The 19,384-nt window shown below is 56.1% G+C and overlaps 2 protein-coding genes across 2 annotated transcripts in view; both read right to left on the reverse strand.

Moving 5' to 3' along the window:
- Window positions 1-19,384, reverse strand: part of LOC133360630 (golgin subfamily A member 6-like protein 2) — a 66,955-nt gene that overhangs the window by 20,200 nt on the left and 27,371 nt on the right. The window contains 7 exon segments of the mRNA XM_061579427.1: window positions 4,536-4,696; window positions 4,728-6,322; window positions 9,378-9,817; window positions 9,819-11,014; window positions 13,711-13,953; window positions 16,416-16,493; window positions 16,923-17,167. Of these exon segments, the coding sequence (XP_061435411.1) occupies window positions 4,536-4,696; window positions 4,728-6,322; window positions 9,378-9,817; window positions 9,819-11,014; window positions 13,711-13,953; window positions 16,416-16,493; window positions 16,923-17,167 (3,958 nt within the window).
- Window positions 17,223-19,384, reverse strand: part of LOC133360786 (charged multivesicular body protein 1B1) — a 406,386-nt gene continuing 404,224 nt past the window's right edge. Inside the window, exon 9 of the mRNA XM_061579664.1 lies at window positions 17,223-17,235. The gene's annotated coding sequence lies outside the window, so the exon portion shown is untranslated. The remainder of the gene's footprint in view (window positions 17,236-19,384) is intronic.

Genomic DNA, 19,384 nt, shown 5'->3' on the forward strand with positions numbered 1-19,384 from the left:
TCACGCCGTCGAGCATGTACACGGCTGTGTGCCAGCAGGGCGGAGGAACTGGGGCAAGGGTAACGGAAGACCTCATCGGGAGGCCCCTGGAAGCCTCTGGTGGGTTCGAGAAGGGAGGCGCGGCCAGGGTGGAGCCAGGACAGAGCGAGAGCGGAGCCAGGAGGCCGCGCCGAGGAGAATAAAAGCAGCGGAGAGCGAGTGCTCTGGGCTGCCAGTTCTGGGAGTGGACTCGTCTCGTCGTCGCTGTTGTCTTCGCTGCCTTCGCACGATAATTGCGCGGCCGGACAGGAGTTGGCCGTCTCGGTCGACGCCGTCTAGGCCGGGCTGTACTCCAAATGAGTGTGTGCGCCACACACACACGCAGAGGAGGACACGACATTACTATTACTGCCTGTCCAACTAGCCACTGCACCTGCCCATCTCGGCCCGTGACCTGCTCATTGTGGCTTGTGCCCAGTACATCGTGGTGAAGCTCAATTTGTCTCATCATCTGGGCTTCTGGTGTATGAACAACACCAGGGAGGCATGAGCCATGTTAAGGCGTTGCAACTCAAGCAAATAGCGGTTTACACCCTTTCACGTATACTTCAGTGTTTTGAGTCTTGCCTCTCTGGTGACTTATGTGCTACTAAATTCATGACCTTAGGAGCCTCTGTCCCCTTCACACTGACACATTTCAGGTGGACTGGTGGACGGAAGAGGCCTGTGGGAAGGTTGAAATCTGGGAGCCAGTTAGGATTGATGGTTCCAATTCATTGTCTACCCGTAAGATTCGGTAGTCTCACGTCTGCATCGGACCCTCAGATCCAGAATCCCAGATGCCCTTCCCCGTTGACCTCGGGTTATAATAAATATACCAAAACGACGTTCCACTGAGCTGCAAAATAGAGGTATCGGGAGTAACAAAGAGCCTTTACTGAAGCTTATGCCTACTGAATGCCAGGTCGGTCACGCGATGTGCCCCTTTAGTCCGTGACAAGATTGGGCTGTCCCCATCGAGCTTTTATTATCAAAACCTGGCTTCGACCGGGAATCGACCAACCTTTGGCTGATTTAGTCCCAGATGGGTAAACGGACAGGTGGCAGGGTGGCGGTGATCTTTCAGACCGATTATATCTGCGCGATGTGCCCTGGTCCCAAAGTGGAGTCATTTGAATACATGGTCGTGCATTGCCCCCTGAATGAGAACCAGGGCCTGTATCTCACCCTGGTTTATAGACCACCTCGATGCAAAGGTGATTTTACGTATCAGCTGTCTGAGGTGACCTCGCCCTTCTCCCTGTAATTCCCTCACAGAATTGTGCTGGGAGATTTCAACACATGGATGGATGACCCATCTGATAGTTTGGCTCCAGACCTTTTGGATACCATGGCTTCCATGGGATTTATTCAGTTTATACAGGGTCCAGTGCATGATCACGGCCACACGGTCAACCTAGTATTCAACCAGGGGGTCTCAATTGGCGCCATTAAATTTCCGTGCGCACTATGGACTGATCACACGGTGATCCACGCTGAGTTCAAGGGTCTCCCCACCCCTCTCCAACATTCTGGGGGACTTCAGGGAAGCTGGGTTCGGCCCAAAAAGCTAACAGCCCCTTCTGGATTTTCTGTTGCCTTGTCGGCCCACATTTAGTCTTACTGTGACAGTGGTACCATCAACGATTGGTTTTAGAAGTAAAATTTAGTGCTCTGATCTGCTATCGATGACCTTGCCGCTTGCCACTGTCTTCATGCTAAAGTTACCACGAGCACCAGAGACCTCAGAGCCTGAAAGTAGAACTTAGGAAAATGGAACGATGCTGGCGCAGATCAACTCTACGAGCCTGTCAATGGGCTAACACGCGGGCTATCTTCATGGCGACGAAAAAGTACGTCGCCTTGAGGATTGACTCGGCAAGGAACCGTCCCCTGCAGAGGTGTTCAGGATGGTCAACAGTTTCATTCACCCAAACTGTCCGTCGATAAAGGTTGCTCCTTCTGAAGAGTGCTGCAAAGATTTCCATCAGTTCTTTGCTAGTAAGATCAATCGCATTAGAGAGGGCATCTGCCCAGCAATTAGTCCTGATCCTAGATTGGGCCTAAGGGCTCCTCTCATCTTTGAGAGGTTTTTTTTCACCAGTCCTGCCTGCAGACATCATCCAGACTACTGTGATGATGAAATACACCATCTGAATTGAGTTGTGCGCCTTTTGGCGTCACCTGGTCCAACACCAATGGAGACTAGGCTCTAAGAAAAGCTGTCTCGGGTGTGGACCAATCAACTTCAAGGACAGTGCATATCATTATCAGTGTTGTTTCTTTTTGTTTGCATTTTGACTGCTTGTTTTGTGGTTATTGCAAACATGATGCCTTGTATAAAGGTGTCAGTTTTTGTACCAGTTGAAAGGGTAAAAACCTATCACCACTGGACCACCTGTGATTTAGATCCCTGTTCCTCTTAGATTCTTCAGGAGGCCTTTGAGTCAGTGATCCCGATAGTGACCAAATTGGTCAACTTTTACCTTTCAGAAACGGCACTGGATGTTGATATCCTGGCGATCAATCACCCGATATTCAATCTTCCCTCTTTAGGGAAGATTTTCGAATGGGTGGCCTCCTCCCAGTTGGAGTTGTGTCTGGAGGCCGAGGCCGCGTGCTTCTTTGATGTCACTCAATCAGGCTTCAGGGCCCATCATGGAACTGAGTCCACCTTGGTTTGCGTGACAATCTCCTCGTGGCGATGGACCGGAGCTGTCTTTCAGCCCTTGTTATGTTTGACCTGTCAGCCGCCTTTGATACAATTGATCATGAGGTTTTATTGCGGCACCTATGGGGCCTGGCAGGAATCGGAGGCACCGCCTTCCAGCGGATTGGATCTTTCTGGCAAGGCAGGACCAGAGGTCGCAACCGGGTACCCGATACCCGTACCCTACCCGATACCTGGCTACCCGTCCCCGGCCGGGTACGGGTAGCCGTTTGCGACCCTGGTGCGGCCGGGTACGGGTACGGGTAGGCCATGAGTCACTGGTGAGTAACCGTTTGTCACTCATTTCGGGTAGGGTACGGGTACGGGTAGGGAACGGGTACCCGTACCCGGCCGGGTACGGGTACAGGTACCCATTTGCGACCCTGGTGCGGCCGGGTACAGGTATGGGTAAGGATTCAAAACCCTTTTGCGACCTCTGGGCAGGACCTAGCAGGTGGCCTTGGGTCCCCACGTGTCCCCTGTTGGACCCTCCCCTTACGGTATCCCTCAGGGGTAAGTCTTATCTCCCCTTTTATTCAATGTCTATGTTAGGCCGCTGGGAGCTATCATCCGGAGGCACGGGTTACAGTGCCACCAGTACGCCAATAACACCCAGATATACGTCTCCTTTCCAGGTGACCCAGATGCAGCCCTCGCCTGCTTAACAGACTGCCTGGCGGAGGTGCAGCAAAACTGACCAGACGCTGCTGATGATTTTCGGGTCAGAGAGCCGGCTGAAGATGAAACAGGGGGAGTGCCTCCATTAATCAATGGAGTCCGCCCTCTCCCTGTAGAAATGGTGCACAACCTCGGTGTACTGTTCGATCTTAGCTTCACCATGCACCCTCAGGTTGCAGCTGTGGTCAAAGCGGGGCTTCATCACCGGAGAGTGCTCAGAGGGCTATGCCCCCTCTTATCCGCTCGTGATCTCGAAACACCGATTAATGCTCTGTATGCCGAGCTGACTTGTGGACTGGTTTGCAAACTGCAGCAAATGTAGAATGCGGCTTCCCGCATACTAAGATGTGTTAGCCGTTTCGAGCACATAAAACCCATCCTCCGTGATCTGCAATGGCTACCAGACAGCTATCGCATACAATTTAAGTGAGCTGTAATGACTTACAAAGCTCAAAATGGCCTTGGTCCTCGGTACCTGCAGTCCCTTATGGCCCCCCAGACGTCCGGTAGATACATACCTTGAACTCCTCAAGCCCTGCTAGCTCAATCCACAAGTTGTCATTCTACGCTGGCTGGTAGCAGGGCCTTCTCAAGTGTGGCGCCTGAGATCTTTTTCTGGAGTGTGTCCTCTCATTTTGATCTTTTTGGATGTGTCGTGATTTTATCGGTAGGACTAATTTTGTTTAATTTATACTGTAAAGTATTGTGATTCCTCTTCTTTAGCGGGGGTGAGTTCTTACTATATAATATAATGACTTAATGAACAACTTCCCACACTCTGCCTCCATACTCCCACGCCCCTTTTATTCTTTAGTTCAAATGAAGACCCACTCCCTGTTTTTTGGCAGCTTTCTGCCCTGAGTTATGACTGAAGCCAGAACCGGTCCACTGGACCTGCTGAATACCAGAGGTACAAGGGTACCATTCCAACTCCCGACATAAGAATGGAAGCCTCTCCTCCGTAGTGACCCACAGACTCACCCAGAGAGCCACAAACACAACACACAGAGACCCACAGACTCACCACACAGAGACCCACAGACTCACCACACAGAGACCCACAGACTCACCACACAGAGACCCACAGACTCACCACCAAGGCCTGCCCCTCCCCCCAAGGGCCACGTACCTGGCGGTATCCCCCATCCTCCTCCAGTCGTCCCCGCGTCTCGTCCCCTCTCCCGCTCCTCCCACGGCGCTCAAATCCTCGTAGCTCTTCCCGAGCCGCGAGGGAACGTCTCCGACTCTCCTGCTGGCGGGCCCCTTCCAGGGGCGCTCCCTCCCCCCCCCCTGCTGCCCCCCCGCCGCCCCCTCCCTCCGCTCCTCTCGCCGCCCTCGTCGCTGTGCGCACCGCGTCCAGGTAGAGGGAGTTGAGGTCCACGGAGCGTTCGCCCGCCTGGCTCCTCCTGGAGGCGCCGGAGCCGTCTCGGGCGCCTTCCGTGGCACCGGTGCCCTTATTGGAACCCCCGTCGCTACCCCGGCTCGTACCCACGTCGCTACCCCCACCGGCGCCCCGACCGGTGGCCGCTCTGGCTGCGCCGCCGCCGCCGCCGTCGTCCACGCTGCTGTTGCTCCTCCTGCCGCTCTCCTTGAAGGCCCCGGCGCCGTCTCTAGCGCCGGGGCCCCGACCGTGACCCTCGTCGGAACCTCCACCGGCGCCCCCACCCCCGGCCCCGCCGGCGACCCGCCTGGCTGCGCCGCCGCCACCGCCGTCGTCGTCCGCGCTGCTGCTGTTGCTCCTCCCGCCGCTCTCCCCGGCGACGGCGCCGGTGCCGCCGTTCCCATAGCAGGGAGCCGCTCGCGTTCCGGCGGCGCCGCCGTGGCGACCGGCCTCGGCCCGCTCCGCCTCGCCGCCGGCCGTCTCCCGGCCCTCCTTGCCGGCCGCCTCGACGGGCGAGGAGAGCGAGGAGAGCGAGGAGAGCCGCGAGTCCGAGCGGCCGTCCATCGGGGCCCCGTCCTCGCGCGGCTCCGGGAAGGACTGAGCCCGCAGGAAGCGCCGCTGGGAGCCGCCTCCGTCGCTTCCGTCGCCCGGCTCGGCCGCCGCCTCCTCCCCGCCCGGCCCGGGGCGCCCCCTGCGAGCAGGCGCCAGGCCGAGCTGCAGGTTCACGGAGGAGGTGTGAGTGGGCGGGCCTCCCACGGGGATGCTGGCCTTGCTCGTGAACGTCCCGCCGCTCCTGCCGGCGTCGCTAACCCTCCGGGCCTCTGCTCCGGACGGCCTCCCGGTGTCGGCGTCCCGTCCTCCCGCTCCTCCCCCCACACCTCGTCCTCCCGCCGCCACCGTCGCCGCAGCCTCCGCCTCCTCCCCCGGGCCCTCTTCGTCTTCGAGGAGGATGCTGCTCCTCGGCCGCCGCCTGCCGAGCGCCGCCGCCCCCACGGTGGGCACGGAGGGCAGCGTGGCCGCCTTGCTCTCGAGGGAGCTGCGGGGCCTCGCCGGCTCCGGGGGGTCCCGGGAGAGGAGGCCGCGGGCGCCGACCCGGGCCGCCCCCCCCGCGGCCCCTCCCCCCCCGCCGCCCGGGCCCCCCCGCTGGTGCGCGGCGAGCAGCAGGCGGTCCACCTCCCGCTGCAGCTGCTCCGCGTGCTGCCGCTCGCGCTTGAGGACGCTGCGGGCGTCCTCCAGCTCCAGCGCCAGCAGCGTCTCCCGGCGCCGTGCCGCCGACGCCGACGTGGCGGCGGGGGGGAGGGGGAGGGAGTCGGTGGTGGAGTTGGGGAGGCCGGCCGGCGTGGGGCCGACGGCTTCCCCCTCGCGACGCCGCTGCTGCTGCTGCTGCAGCTGCTGCTCCAGTTTGAGCGCCCGGGCTTCCGAGCGCTGCAGCTGCTGCCGCAGGTCGGTAACCTCCAAGCGGAGGCGCTCCAGCTCGCGGCCGGTGCGTGGAGAGCCGGGGCCCAAACTCGCCTCCAGACGGTCCCGCGCTGCTGCTGCACGCCGTGGCAGAGCGGAGATAAACTCAACAACCGGATCTTGATTTGAAGCTTTCGTGACTGCAGGAATCCATACTCTTTGATTCTAATAAACTATTTTTGCAGCGTGTGTACGTTGACTTTGTTTCGCACCGTACGTAGTCAGCCGCGCTAAACGGAGATGCGCGGGAAGGCCAATCGACTGAACACGTAAAGCAGTGATAAAGAAATCTGTGGAGGGAGCTGAAGGTTCGAGTTGCCAAACGTCAGCCTCAAAACCTTAATGACTTGGAGAAGATCTGCAAAGAGGAGTGGGACAAAATCCCTCCTGAGATGTGTGCAAACCTGGTGGCCAACTACAAGAAACGTCTGACCTCTGTGATTGCCAACAAAGGTTTTGCCACCAAGTACTAAGTCATGTTTTGCAGAGGGGTCAAATACTTATTTCCCTCATTAAAATGCAAATCAATTTATAACATTTTTGACATGCGTTTTTCTGGATTTTTGTTGTTGTTATTCTGTCTCTCACTGTTCAAATAAACCTACCATTAAAATTTTAGACTGATCATTTCTTTGTCAGTGGGCAAACGTACAAAATCAGCAGGGGATCAAATACTTTTTTCCCTCACTGTATATACGGTATCCCCTCGATATTCGCCAGGGATACATTTCTGAGATGCTCGTGAATTGCACATTTTGCAGGTTGTGATATTGGCCTATGAAAACCTGCTTTATCTTTTGAATGAAAACCTTAAATATGTAAATAAGCTATGAAATAAGTTAACATTATTATAACGACGCATCTCTCATCACTTTAACTCTCGTCACATTATCTTTATCTCATCGCTTTATCTCGTAACATTATCACTCATCACTTTGTTTCTCATCACCGTACCATCTCTCATCGTTTTATCTCTCTCCGTCGATGCAGCGATCATTTAGAGCTCCAGATGCGATTCGCCGATAGCCAAAAACGCAGCCGGCAAGTTTGTGAATAACGAGGTAGAGCTGTCGCTCTTTTCAACGAAGTGGCTTATCATCATCGTCTGTAATTCATAGCAGCCAAATAATCTAAACGTATGTCGAGTCAAGAGGTGGGGGGGGGGGGGAAACTGGAGGACCCAAAGTAAAAGACACTGGGAGAGAGACACGCAAACTCCAAATGTACAGAAGGCATCAGTGTCGGGATCAAACCCACGACCTCCTGCGTACCTGGCGGAGTAGTTAACATCTCCTTGCCACCGTTACGCGCAAGAGTGACCAGTCGTTCGGTTGTGATTTCATCATGGAATTGTTGTCTTTATCATTGTCAACGTGTTCATCATCGTCATCATCGTCATCATCGTCATCATCATCATCGTCATCAACGTGTTCATCATCATCAATCAATCATTATCGTCATCATCGACATCATCATCGTCGTCATCATCATAGTCGTCATCATCGTCATCATCCTCGTCATCATCATCGTCATCACCATCATCGTCGTCATCATCATCGTCATCATCATCATCATCGTCGTCATCGTCATCATCATCATCGTCAGTCATCGTCATCATCATCATCATCGTCGTCATCGTCGTCATCATCGTCATCATCCTCGTCATCATCATCGTCATCACCATCATCGTCGTTATCATCATCGTCATCATCATCATCATCGTCGTCATCGTCATCATCATCGTCATCATCATCATCGTCGTCATCGTCGTCATCATCGTCATCATCATCATCATCATCCGCCCCTTAGGTACTGTGAATTGGGGCGACCGCCCTAATCCCCGCACCCACCCAATGGATGGTCCTGCCCACAGCGTTCAACGTTAAAGGCTCCCACAGGATTCAATTATAAAGGCTCCCACAGGGTTCAATGTTAAAGGCTCCCACAGGGTTCAGTGTTAAAGGCTCCCACAGGGTTAAATGTTAAAGGCTCCCACAGGGTTCAATGTTAAAGGCTCCCACAGGATTCAATGTTAAAGGCTCCCACAGGGTTCAATGTTAAAGGCTCCCACAGGGTTCAATGTTAAAGGCTCCCACAGGGTTCAATGTTAAAGGCTCCCACAGGGTTCAATATTAAAGGTTCCCACATGGTTCAATGTTAAAGGTTCCCACATGATTCAATGTTAAAGGCTCCCACAGGGTTCAATGTTAAAGGCTCCCACAGGGTTCAATATTAAAGGTTCCCACAGGGTTCAATATTAAAGGTTCCCACATGATTCAATGTTAAAGGCTCCCACAGGGTTCAATGTTAAAGGCTCCCACAGGGTTCAATGTTAAAGGCTCCCACATGGTTCAATGTTAAAGGCTCCCACAGGGTTCAATGTTAAAGGCTCCCACAGGGTTCAATGTTAAAGGCTCCCACAGGGTTCAATGTTAAAGGCTCCCACAGGGTTCAATGTTAAAGGCTCCCACAGGGTTCAATGTTAAAGGCTCCCACAGGGTTCAATGTTAAAGGCTCCCACAGGGTTCAATGTTAAAGGCTCCCACAGGGTTCAATGTTAAAGGCTCCCACAGGGTTCAATGTTAAAGGCTCCCACAGGGTTCAATGTTAAAGGCTCCCACAGGGTTCAATATTAAAGGTTCCCACAGGGTTCAATGTTAAAGGCTCCCACAGGGTTCAATGTTAAAGGTTCCCATAGGATTTAACGTTAAAGGCTCCCACAGGGTTCAATGTTAAAGGCTTCCCATAGGAGTTCAATGTTAAAGGCTCCCACAGGGTTCAATGTTAAAGGCTCCCACAGGGTTCAATGTTAAAGGCTCCCACAGGGTTCAGTGTTAAAGGCTCCCACAGGGTTAAATGTTAAAGGCTCCCACAGGGTTAATGTTAAAGGCTCCCACAGGGTTCAATGTTAAAGGCTCCCACAGGGTTCAATGTTAAAGGCTCCCACAGGGTTCAGTGTTAAAGGCTCCCACAGGGTTCAACGTTAAAGGCTCCCACAGGGTTCAACGTTAAAGGCTCCCACAGGGTTCAACGTTTAAGACTTTTATAATCTCTACATTCCCATCGCAGGGCGAGGTCTCAAGCAGAGACAGAGCCAGAGACGAGCTGGACACAGACATCACCACGTCTCACCGCTCGGAGAATGTGGTCCCAGTTTCTCCTCCAGGCGTCGGCGTTCCCACTCGGAGTTCTCCAACCTCCCCTCCAGCTCGCGGCGCTCCTTCTCCCAGGCCGCCAGCTTCTGCTCCGTCTCCGCAGACACCTGCGGAGGCACCTTGGACTGCTCCAGCTCCTTCCGGAGACTCCGAAGCCTCTCCTCCAATCCCCGGCGATCAGCCTCGGAGCTCTGGAGCTTCTCCTCCAGGGACCGACGCTGCGTCTCGGAATCCGCCAGCTTCTCCTCCAGCTCCCGGCGCTCCTCCCGGGAGAACCGGGGCTTCGATTGATACTCCTGGATTTCCTTCTCAGAACTCCCAAGTTTTGCCGACAACTCCTGACGCTGCTCCTCGGATTTCCGGAGCTTCTCTTCGAGCTCCTGACTGCCCCTTGTCTTCCTCCCGCGAAGGCCGAGGCTTCGCCTTCAACGCCTGGGCCTCCTTCTCAACGTTCAGGAGCTTGTCCGCCAGGGACTGGCGCTCCTTCTCGGAATCCCGGAGCTTCTCCTCCAGCTCCTGGCGCTCCGCTCGCGGGAATCGCGGCTTCGTCTTCAACTCCTCCAGTTGGTTTTCGGAACTCCGAAGCTTCTGCTCAAACTCCCGCCGTTCCCGCTTGTGATTCCGAAGGTTCTCTTCCAGTGCCTCGCGCTCCTTCTCGGAGGCGCGAAGCTTCTCCTCCAACTCCCGCCGCTCATCCCGGGAAATCCGCGCCTTCGGCTGCGGCCCCGGAGCTTCCTTCACGGAACTCCGAAGCTTTTCCTCCAACTCCTGACGCTGCGTCTCGGACTTGCGGAGCTTCTCTTCCAGCTCCTGGCGCTCCCTCTGGGAATCCCGAGCCCTCTCCTCCTCCTCCCGGGGGGATCGAGGCTTCACCCTCAACTCTTGGACGCCTTTCAACTCTCCCAGCTCCTTCTGCGAATTCTCAAGTCTACCTTCCAGATCCACGGATTTCTTCTCAGACTTGCCGAGCTTCTCCTCCAGCTCCCGTAACTTCTTCTCGGCACTCCCTAATTTCTCCTCCAGCTCCCGGGACTTCTTCTGAGAACTCACAAACGTCTCTTCCACCTCCCGGGATTTCTTCTCGGAATTCCGCAGCTTCTCCTCCAGCTCCTGCGGCTTGCGGGAATCCTTGCCGGCATCGCGGAGTTTCTCCTCCAGCTCCCGGCATTTCTTCTCGGAACTCCCTAATTTCTCCTCCGCCTCCCGTAACTTCTTCTCGGAACTCACTAATTTCTCCTCCGCCTCCCGGCATTTCTTCTCAGAAATCCCAAACGTCTCTTCCGCCTCCCGGCATTTCTTCTCGGAACTCCGCAGCTTCTCTTCCAGCTCCTGGGCATTCTGGGCCTTGCGTGAATCCTTGCCGGCATCCCGGAGTTTCTCCCCGAGCTCGCGGCGCTCCCTGTCGGCGAGCGCGAGCTTCTGCTCCAGCTCGCGGCGCTCCTTGTCGGAGCTGCGCAGGCGCTCCTCGCTGCTGCCGCGCTCCTCCTGGAGGGCGCGCAGCTTGGACTCGGCCTCCAGCCGGCGCTCGTCCGTGTCGAGGAGGCGCTCGCGCAGGCGGGCGAGCTCCTGCTGAGCCTCCTCGTGCTCCTCACGCAGGCGCACGCTCTCCTCCAGCTGGCAGGCACAGCGAGAGAGAGCGGGGGGGGGGGGAGGGGGGGGAGTGGGGGGAGAGTGGGGGAGAGTGGGGGGGGAGTGAGGGGGGGGGGAGTGGGGGGGGAGAGTGGGGGGGTGGGGGGGGAGAGTGGGGGGAGGAGAGTGGGGGGAGAGTGGGGGGAGAGTGGGGGGTGGAGTGAGGGGGGGGGAGTGGGGGGGGAGAGTGGGGGGGGTGGGGGGGGGAGAGTGGGGGGGGGGGGGAGAGTGGGGGGAGAGTGGGGGGGAGAGTGGGGGGAGAGTGGGGGGGGGGGGAAAGTGGGGGGACGAGAGTGGGGGGAGGAGAGTGGGGGGAGAGTGGGGGGAGAGGGAGGGAGAGTGGGGGGAGAGCGGGGGGGGGGGAGAGGGAGGAAAAGTGAGGGGAGAGTGGGGGGAGAGTGGGGGGGAGAAATGGGGGGAGAGTGGGGGGAGAGTGGGGGGAGAGTGGGGGAAAGAGTGGGAGGGAGAATGGGGGGAGAGTGGGGGGAGAGTGGGGGGAGAGAGTGGGGGGGAGAGTGGGATGGAGAGTGGGGGGGAGAGTGGGAGGGAGAATGGGGGGAGAGTGGGGGGTAGAGTGGGGGAAGAGTGGGTGGGGTGAGTGGGGGGGGAGTGGGGAGAGAGTGGGGAGAGAGTGGGGGTAGAATGGGGGGGAGAGTGAGGGGGGAGAGTGGATGGGTGGGTGGGTGAGCGGGTGAATGGGTGGGTGAATGGGTGAGTGGGTGAGTAGGTGAGTAGGTGGGTGGGTGGGTGAGTGAGTGAGTGTGTTAGTGGGCGGGTGTGTGTGCGTGTGCTTTATTGACCTGGTCAAGGCCTATGATACCATCACTAGGCCTGGCCTCTGGGTTGTTCTTCATGCTTTCGGAGTCCCTGACCCTCTGCTCACGATCATTAAGGACCTTCATGATGGTGAGCGGGCCCAGGTAAAACTACGTGGCCGGGAGTCAGAGCCATTTCCTGTTCACTTTGGGGTGCGACAGGAATGTTCTCTGGCTCCCACATTATTTAACATCTTTTTCGACCACGTAGTTCATGAAGCCTTTAATGGCTGTACCGGAAGAATTTCCATCTAGTACAGATATAATGGGAGGCTGATCGATGCCCGAGTGCGATCAAGGGATGGCTCCCTATTGGTCAACCACGTTATGTATGCCGATGATTTGGTGATAGCTGCTCAATCAGAGGAGGAGTTGGAGGCGCTGCTGCTGAACCTGGAGCGTGCCACCAAGAGGTGGGCCTTACCATCAGCCCCACCACAACTAAGCATCTGCCTGGGTATTTTGTACCATCGGACACTCCACCCCCACAACTCCCAATTGGTGATGGCGCAGTTGTGTAGAGAGTAGAGAGTTTCCCATACCTGGCCAGTGTGCTCATGACCAGCTCCAGTTTAACAGCAGAGGTCTCACTGTGAATCAGTCGAGCGGCATTATCTTTTCATCGGTTGCGTAACGCTATGTGGAAGCTACCTGGTCTGTTGCTCCGCACGAAGCTTCAGGTCTTCTCGGCCACAGTCATTCCCTCCCTTCTCTACGCTTGCGAAACATGGGCCCTCCTAATGGAACATCTTCGCCGGTTAGAAACATTAAGGCTGGCATGCCTACGATCCATCCTGTGTTTAACCAGGCTGGATTGTGTGAGGAGCTCACAAATCCTTGAAAGATCTGGACAAAGTCCCATCGGTAAGCTCCTCCGGCAGGCAAGGCTAAGTTGGCTGGGCCTGGATCGCGGGGGCTAAACGGGCGCGGTATGGGCTAGAGAGGAGATGGAGTGATGTGGTACAGGAGGATGTGCAGCTGAGTGGACTTGCGGATAACTGGTACCAGCGGTATCAAGATCGGCCTCTGTGGAGGAGGCTCGTGAAGGACGCTACTGGGCAGTTGGAGGCAGTCGCCCTCCAACAATAATGGAGGGCGGAGGAGCGACGCTCACAACAACGAGCGGAGCGCCGGGTGGCTAAAGCACAGAAAGTTGGCCCAGTAGGGGGCACAGGTGGTGCATCAGCCAGTCATCTCGGTCTTTTCAGTCAGTTGACCCGTGGCACCTGGGTCTGCCCCGTGACCTCCTGCCAGCGGGCGGTCGACACTTCACGTGGCCTCAAGGTTACATGGCCTGGCACAAGCGCCGTGGTGACGTCACCGCCACTTAGTGGCGAATGGCGGTTGTTGTTGTTGTCACTGTGTGTGCGAGTGTTAGTGGGTGAGTGGGTGGTGGGTGAGTGTTTGCATTGGTGGGTGAGTGTTTGCATTGGTGGGTGTGTGTTAGTGGGTGGGTGAGTGAGTGGGTGGCTGGGTGAGTAAGTGAGTGGCTGGGTGGGTGAGTGAGTGGCTGGGTGAGTGAGTGAGTGAGTGGCTGAGTGAGTGAGTGAGTGGCTGGGTGAGTGAGTGAGTGGCTGGCTGGGTGAGCGAGTGGCTGAGTGGGTGAGTGAGTGAGTGGGTGAGTGAATGAATGGCTGAGTCAGTGAGTGGCTGGGTGAGTGAGTGAGTGTGTTAATGGGCGAGTGTTTGAATGGGTGGGTGTGTGTGTTAGTGGGTGAGTGAGTGAGTGGCTGGGTGAGTGAGTGGCTGAGTGAGTTAGTGAGTGTGTTAGTGAGTGAGTAGCTGGGTGAGTGAGTGTGTTAGTGTGTGTGTGCGTGCTAAGTAGTTGCTACAGAAGAGAGACAGCCCCCCCCCCCCACCCCGTACCAGTCTCTCCACGCATCTCACGCGCTCCCTCATCTCCTCCCGCGTCTTCTCCGCCCGCCCGAGTGCCGACTTGGCCTCGTCCCGGTCGCGCACGGCCTCGCGTACGCGGGCCCGCACCTCCCGGCCAGCGGCACGCAGCCGCTCCAGGTTGTCACGCAGCTCCGCCTCCATCTCGTCGTGCTCGGCCCCGCGACTTTCCACGGAGCGCACCCGCTCGCGTAACAAACCCAGCTCCTCCAGCAGCTGGGAGTGGGGGGGGAGGTCAGAGAGGGTTGGTGAGTGGGTGGGTGGATAAGTGGGTTTGGTGAGTTGGTGAGTGAGTGAGTGGGTGAGTGAGTTGGGTGAGTGAGTGGGTGAGTGAGTGAGTGGGTGAGTTGGTGAGTAGGTGAGTTGGTGAGTGCGTAGGTGAGTGGGTTGGTGAGTGAGTAGGTGAGTGAGTGGGTGAGTGAGTTGGTGAGTAGGTGAATCGGTGAGTTGGTGAGTGAGTGGGTGAGTGAGTGAGTGGGTGGGTGAGTGAGTTGGTGAGTGAGTGGGTGAGTGAGTGAGTGGGTGAGTGAGTTGGTGAGTGAGTGGGTGAGTGAATTGGTGAGTGAGTAGGTGAGTGAGTGGGTGAGTGAGTTGGTGAGTGAGTGGTGAGTAGGTGAATGGGTGAGTTGGTGAGTGAGTGGGTGAGTGAGTGGGTGAGTGAGTAGGTGAATGAGTTGGTGAGTGAGTGAGTTGGTGAGTGAGTTGGTTGGTGAATAGGTGAGTGAGTTGGTGAGTGCGTAGGTGAGTGAGTTGGTGAGTGAGTAAGTGAGTGAGTGGGTGAGTGAGTTGGTGAGTGAGTTGGTGAGTAGGTGAATGGGTGAGTTGGTGAGTGAATGGGTGAGTTGGTGAGTGAGTTGGTGAGTTGGTGAGTGAGTTGGTGAGTGAGTGGGTGAGTGAGTTGGTGAGTGAGCTGGTGAGTGAGTTGGTGAGTGAGTGAGTTGGTGAGCGAGTTGGTAAGTGAGTGGGTGAGTGAGTTGGTGAGTGGGTGAGTGAGTTGGTGAGTGAGCGAGTGAGTGGGTGAGTTGGTGAGTGAGTGGGTGAGTGAGTGTGTGAGTGAGTTGGTGAGTGAGTTAGTTGGTGAGTGAGTTGGTGATTGAGTTGGTGAGTGAGTGGGTGAGTGAGTAGGTGAGTTGGTGAGTGAGTTGGTGAGTGAGTGGGTGAGTGAGTGGGTGAGTGAGTAGGTGAGTGAGTTGGTGAGTGAGTGAGTTGGTGAGTGAGTTGGTTGGTGAATAGGTGAGTGAGTTGGTGAGTGCGTAGGTGAGTGAGTTGGTGAGTGAGTAAGTGAGTGAGTGGGTGAGTGAGTTGGTGAGTAGGTGAATGGGTGAGTTGGTGAGTGAGTGGGTGAGTTGGTGAGTGAGTTGGTGAGTTGGTGAGTGAGTTGGTGAGTGAGTGGGTGAGTGAGTTGGTGAGTGAGCTGGTGAGTGAGTTGGTGAGTGAGTGAGTTGGTGAGCGAGTTGGTAAGTGAGTGGGTGAGTGAGTTGGTGAGTGAGCGATTGAGTGGGTGAGTTGGTGAGTGAGTGGGTGAGTGAGTGGGTGAGTGAGTGGGTGAGTGAGTGGGTGAGTGAGTTAGTTGGTGAGTGAGTTGGTGATTGAGTTGGTGAGTGAGTGGGTGAGTGAGTAGGTGAGTTGGTGAGTGAGTTGGTGAGTAGGTGAGTGAATTGGTAAGTGAGTAGGTGAGTAATTTGGTGAGTGAGTTGGTGAGTGAGTGGGTGAGGGAGTTGGTGAGTGAGTGGGTGAGTGAGTGAGTGAGTGGGTGAGTTGGTGAGTGAGTTGGTGAGTGAGTAGGTGAGTTGGTGAGTGAGTGGGTGAGTGAGTTGGTGAGTGAGCGATTGAGTGGGTGAGTTGGTGAGTGAGTGGGTGAGTGAGTGGGTGAGTGAGTGGGTGAGTGAGTGGGTGAGTGAGTTAGTTGGTGAGTGAGTTGGTGATTGAGTTGGTGAGTGAGTGGGTGAGTGAGTAGGTGAGTTGGTGAGTGAGTTGGTGAGTAGGTGAGTGAATTGGTAAGTGAGTAGGTGAGTAATTTGGTGAGTGAGTTGGTGAGTGAGTGGGTGAGGGAGTTGGTGAGTGAGTGGGTGAGTGAGTGAGTGAGTGGGTGAGTTGGTGAGTGAGTTGGTGAGTGAGTAGGTGAGTTGGTGAGTGAGTGGGTGAGTGAGTGAGTTGGTGAGTGAGTTGGTAAGTGAGTGGGTGAGTGAGTTGGTGAGTGAGCGAGTGAGTGGGTGAGTTGGTGAGTGAGTGGGTGAGTGAGTGGGTGAGTGAGTTGGTGAGTGAGTTGGTGAGTGAGTTGGTGAGTGAGTTGGTGAGTAGGTGAGTGAGTGAGTTGGTGAGTGAGTAGGTGAGTGAGTTGGTGAGTGAGTGGGTGAGTGAGTAGGTGAGTGAGTTGGTGAGTGAGTGGGTGAGTGAGTGGGTGAGTGAGTAGGTGAGTGAGTTGGTGAGTGAGTAGGTGAGTTGGTGAGTGAGTTGGTGAGTAGGTGAGTGAGTTGGTGAGTCAGTAGGTGAGTGAGTTGGTGAGTGAGTTGGTGAGTGAGTGGGTGAGGGAGTTGGTGAGTGAGTGGGTGAGTGAGTGAGTGGGTGAGTTGATGAGTGAGTTGGTGAGTGAGTTGGTGAGTGAATAGGTGAGTTGGTGAGTGAGTGGGTGAGTAAGTGAGTGGGTGAGTTGGTGAGTGATTTGGTGAGTGACTCACCTCATTTTCATCATCTTTGGCTCCGTTGCTGTCTGCAGGCTTCGCTCGCTCTTTCAACTTCTCTTTGAGAGAATCGATCTACAAACAAACACCGCCTCTAGCATTGAACGATCCATTGGGAGCCTTTAACATTGAACCCTATGGGAGAGTGAGTCTGTGTGAGTTTCTGCGTGAGTGAATCTCTGAGTGAGTCTCTGAGTGAGTCTCTGAGTGAGTCTCTGAGTGAGTCAGTCTCTGATTGAGTCTCTGAGTGAGTCTCTGAGTGAGTGAGTCTCTGAGTGAGTCTCTGAGTGAGTCTCTGAGTGAGTCTCTGAGTGAGTGAGTCTCTGAGTGAGTCTCTGATTGAGTGAGTCTCTGAGTGAGTGAGTCTCTGAGTGAGTCCCTGATTGAGTCTCTGAGTGAGTCTCTGAGTGAGTGAGTCTCTGAGTGAGTGAGTCTCTGAGTGAGTCTCTAAGTGAGTCTCTGAGTGAGTCCCTGAGTGAGTCCCTGAGTGAGTCTCTGGCTCACCTGCCCCTGCAGAATCGTGGTGGTCTCGGTCTCTGCGGAGATCCGCTGGGACATCTCCGCACATTCTCTCTGCATCCTCCCCGTGTCCCCGTCCCTGCCCAGCGCCTCCTGCGCCCGACGTCTCAGGGCCTCCACCTCGCGCAGGAGCGAGGCGGGGGACCGCGGAGACATGGGGGAGAGCGGAGACGGCACGGGGGACAGCGGGGACGGCGGCGGGGACGTGGGGGACAGGGGGGCGGCTCCATCTGCGGGGAGACGGGAGGACGGGGGGTGAGGAGTCGGGGAGACAGCTCCATGTCTCCCTGTGTGTGTGTCTGTGTGTGTGTGTGTCTGTGTGTGTGTGTGTCTGTGTGTGTGTGTCTGTGTGTCTGTGTGTGTGTCTGTGTGTGTGTCTGTGTGTGTGTCTGTGTGTGTGTCTGTGTGTGCGTCTGTGTGTGCGTCTGTGTGTGCGTCTGTGTGTGTGTGTGTCTGTATGTGAGTGTCTGTATGTGTGTGTCTGTGTGTCTGTGTGTGTGTCTGTGTGGACGCTCGTGAAGGACGCTACTGGTCAGTTGGAGGCAGTCGCCTTCCAACAACAACGGAGGGTGGAGGAGCGACGCTAACAACAATGAGCGGAGCGCCGGGTGGCTAAAACACAGCAAGTCGGTACAGTAGGGGGCACAGGTGGTGCATCAGCCAGTCATCTCGGTCATCTCGGTCAGTCGACCCGTGGCAACTGGGTCTGCCCCGTGACCTCCTGTCAGCGGGCGTTCGACACTTCACGTGGCCTCAAGGTGCACATGGCCTGGCACAAGCGTCGTGGTGACGTCACCGCCACTTAGTGGCGAATGGCGGTTGTTGTTGTCTGTGTGTGTGTCTGTGTGTGTGTCTGTGTGTGTGTGTCTGTGTGTGTGTGTCTGTGTGTGTGTGTCTGTGTGTGTGTGTCCGGCAAAACAACCCCCTACCTCCTCACGGTGCTGGATGGGCAACACTGTCGTGGACAGCGCTGTGGGGGGAGGGCCAATGCCCATTGGCCTCTCCCCTCATGGCGTCTGCGACCACCACAGTGGCTAAACGGGGGCTCTGGATGGGTGCGAGGGGCTGGTAACCCCTCCACCCTCAATTCATTACCACTAAACTACGAATGAAACATAAATATGCAACAAATAAGCTTGTGCCGGAGGCCCCGGGGGGACAGGCTTCTACGACGTCTCCTGGCCAAACCCCAATTGGCGGAGCCAGGAGATTGAATCTTCACCCTCGGGGCTCCTCCAGAAACAACAAAAAATCACTACGGATGGCCACGGTGGAATGTTCGAATGCTCACTGCGGAGGAGAGGCTGCCACTCCTTTGTCGGGAGCTGGACTGGTACCGACTGGATCTCTGTGGCATTCAGGAGGTCCGGTGGACCGGTTCTGGCTCCTGCCACCATGAGGGGTGGACAGTCCTCCACTCGGGGCAGGATACTGCCAAACAACGGGGTGTGGCTCTTCTTCTGAACAAAAGAATGAAGGGGGCGTGGGAGCGTGGCGGTGAGGTGTGGGAAGCTGTAAGCCCCAGGATACTTTGGGCTCGCCTTCCCATCAACTGGAGGCGAGGAGTGGTGGTCGTGGTTACTTATGCCCCCACCGAAGACGAACATCCGTGGAGGGATGCAGGCAAAGCCGATGATTCAGATGCCTTCTATGACCTCTTGTCACAGGTGCTGGCTAAATTGGCCACTCGGGACAGAGTGATCTTGTTGGGTGACTTCAATGCCCGAGTTGGTCATGATGCTGGCATCTGGTCTGGAGTGATTGGAAGGCATGGGCCAGATCAGCTCAATAACAAAGGTAGGAGGCTGCTAGATTTTTGTGCAGCCCATGGGCTTGTAATTACCAACACGCTCTTCCGGCATCGGCGCATCCACGCAACATTATGGATGCATGCCTGGTCCAAGCAAGAACATCTGCTGGACTACGTAGTGATGGACCAGCGGATGCGAGCCCATGTCCTTGACACCAAGACCTACCATGGAGCTGACCTGCCCTCTGACCATCGACTAGTCATCTGTAAGATGCACCTGCCATTCTTCCACTCCGGTGGTGGGTGTACACCCAGGACCCCATTCCAACCAAAAGAGGCCTGGTCTCAGTTAGCTGATTAAAGTTGCAAGCAAGAATTTCATCATCGCTTGCAGCCAGGGTTGGCATCGTCCCCCACTCCACCTGATGTCGAGGGTAAATGGGCGAGGTTTAGGACTGACTCATGCAGCTGCAATGGCTGCTTTGGGTACGCGGTCCAGACCTCCCCAGAAACCCTGGCTGACAGAGGAGGTGTTCAGGTTAGTTGAGAAAAAGCGACAGGCCCACTCTCATCGGCTACAGCATCCCACGTCAGAGAATGAGGAGGTTTACCGCAGCCTTCGCTCGGAGGTTCGGAGAGCCGTAAGGCGCTATAAGGATGGGTGGTGGTCGCGGGTTGCTGAGGAGATAGAGTCTGC

This window comes from Lethenteron reissneri, chromosome 69 (assembly GCF_015708825.2).
Source record: "Lethenteron reissneri isolate LAM-NWPU_2019-01 chromosome 69, ASM1570882v1, whole genome shotgun sequence".
In the NCBI taxonomy this organism is placed as follows: Eukaryota; Metazoa; Chordata; class Hyperoartia; order Petromyzontiformes; family Petromyzontidae; genus Lethenteron; species Lethenteron reissneri.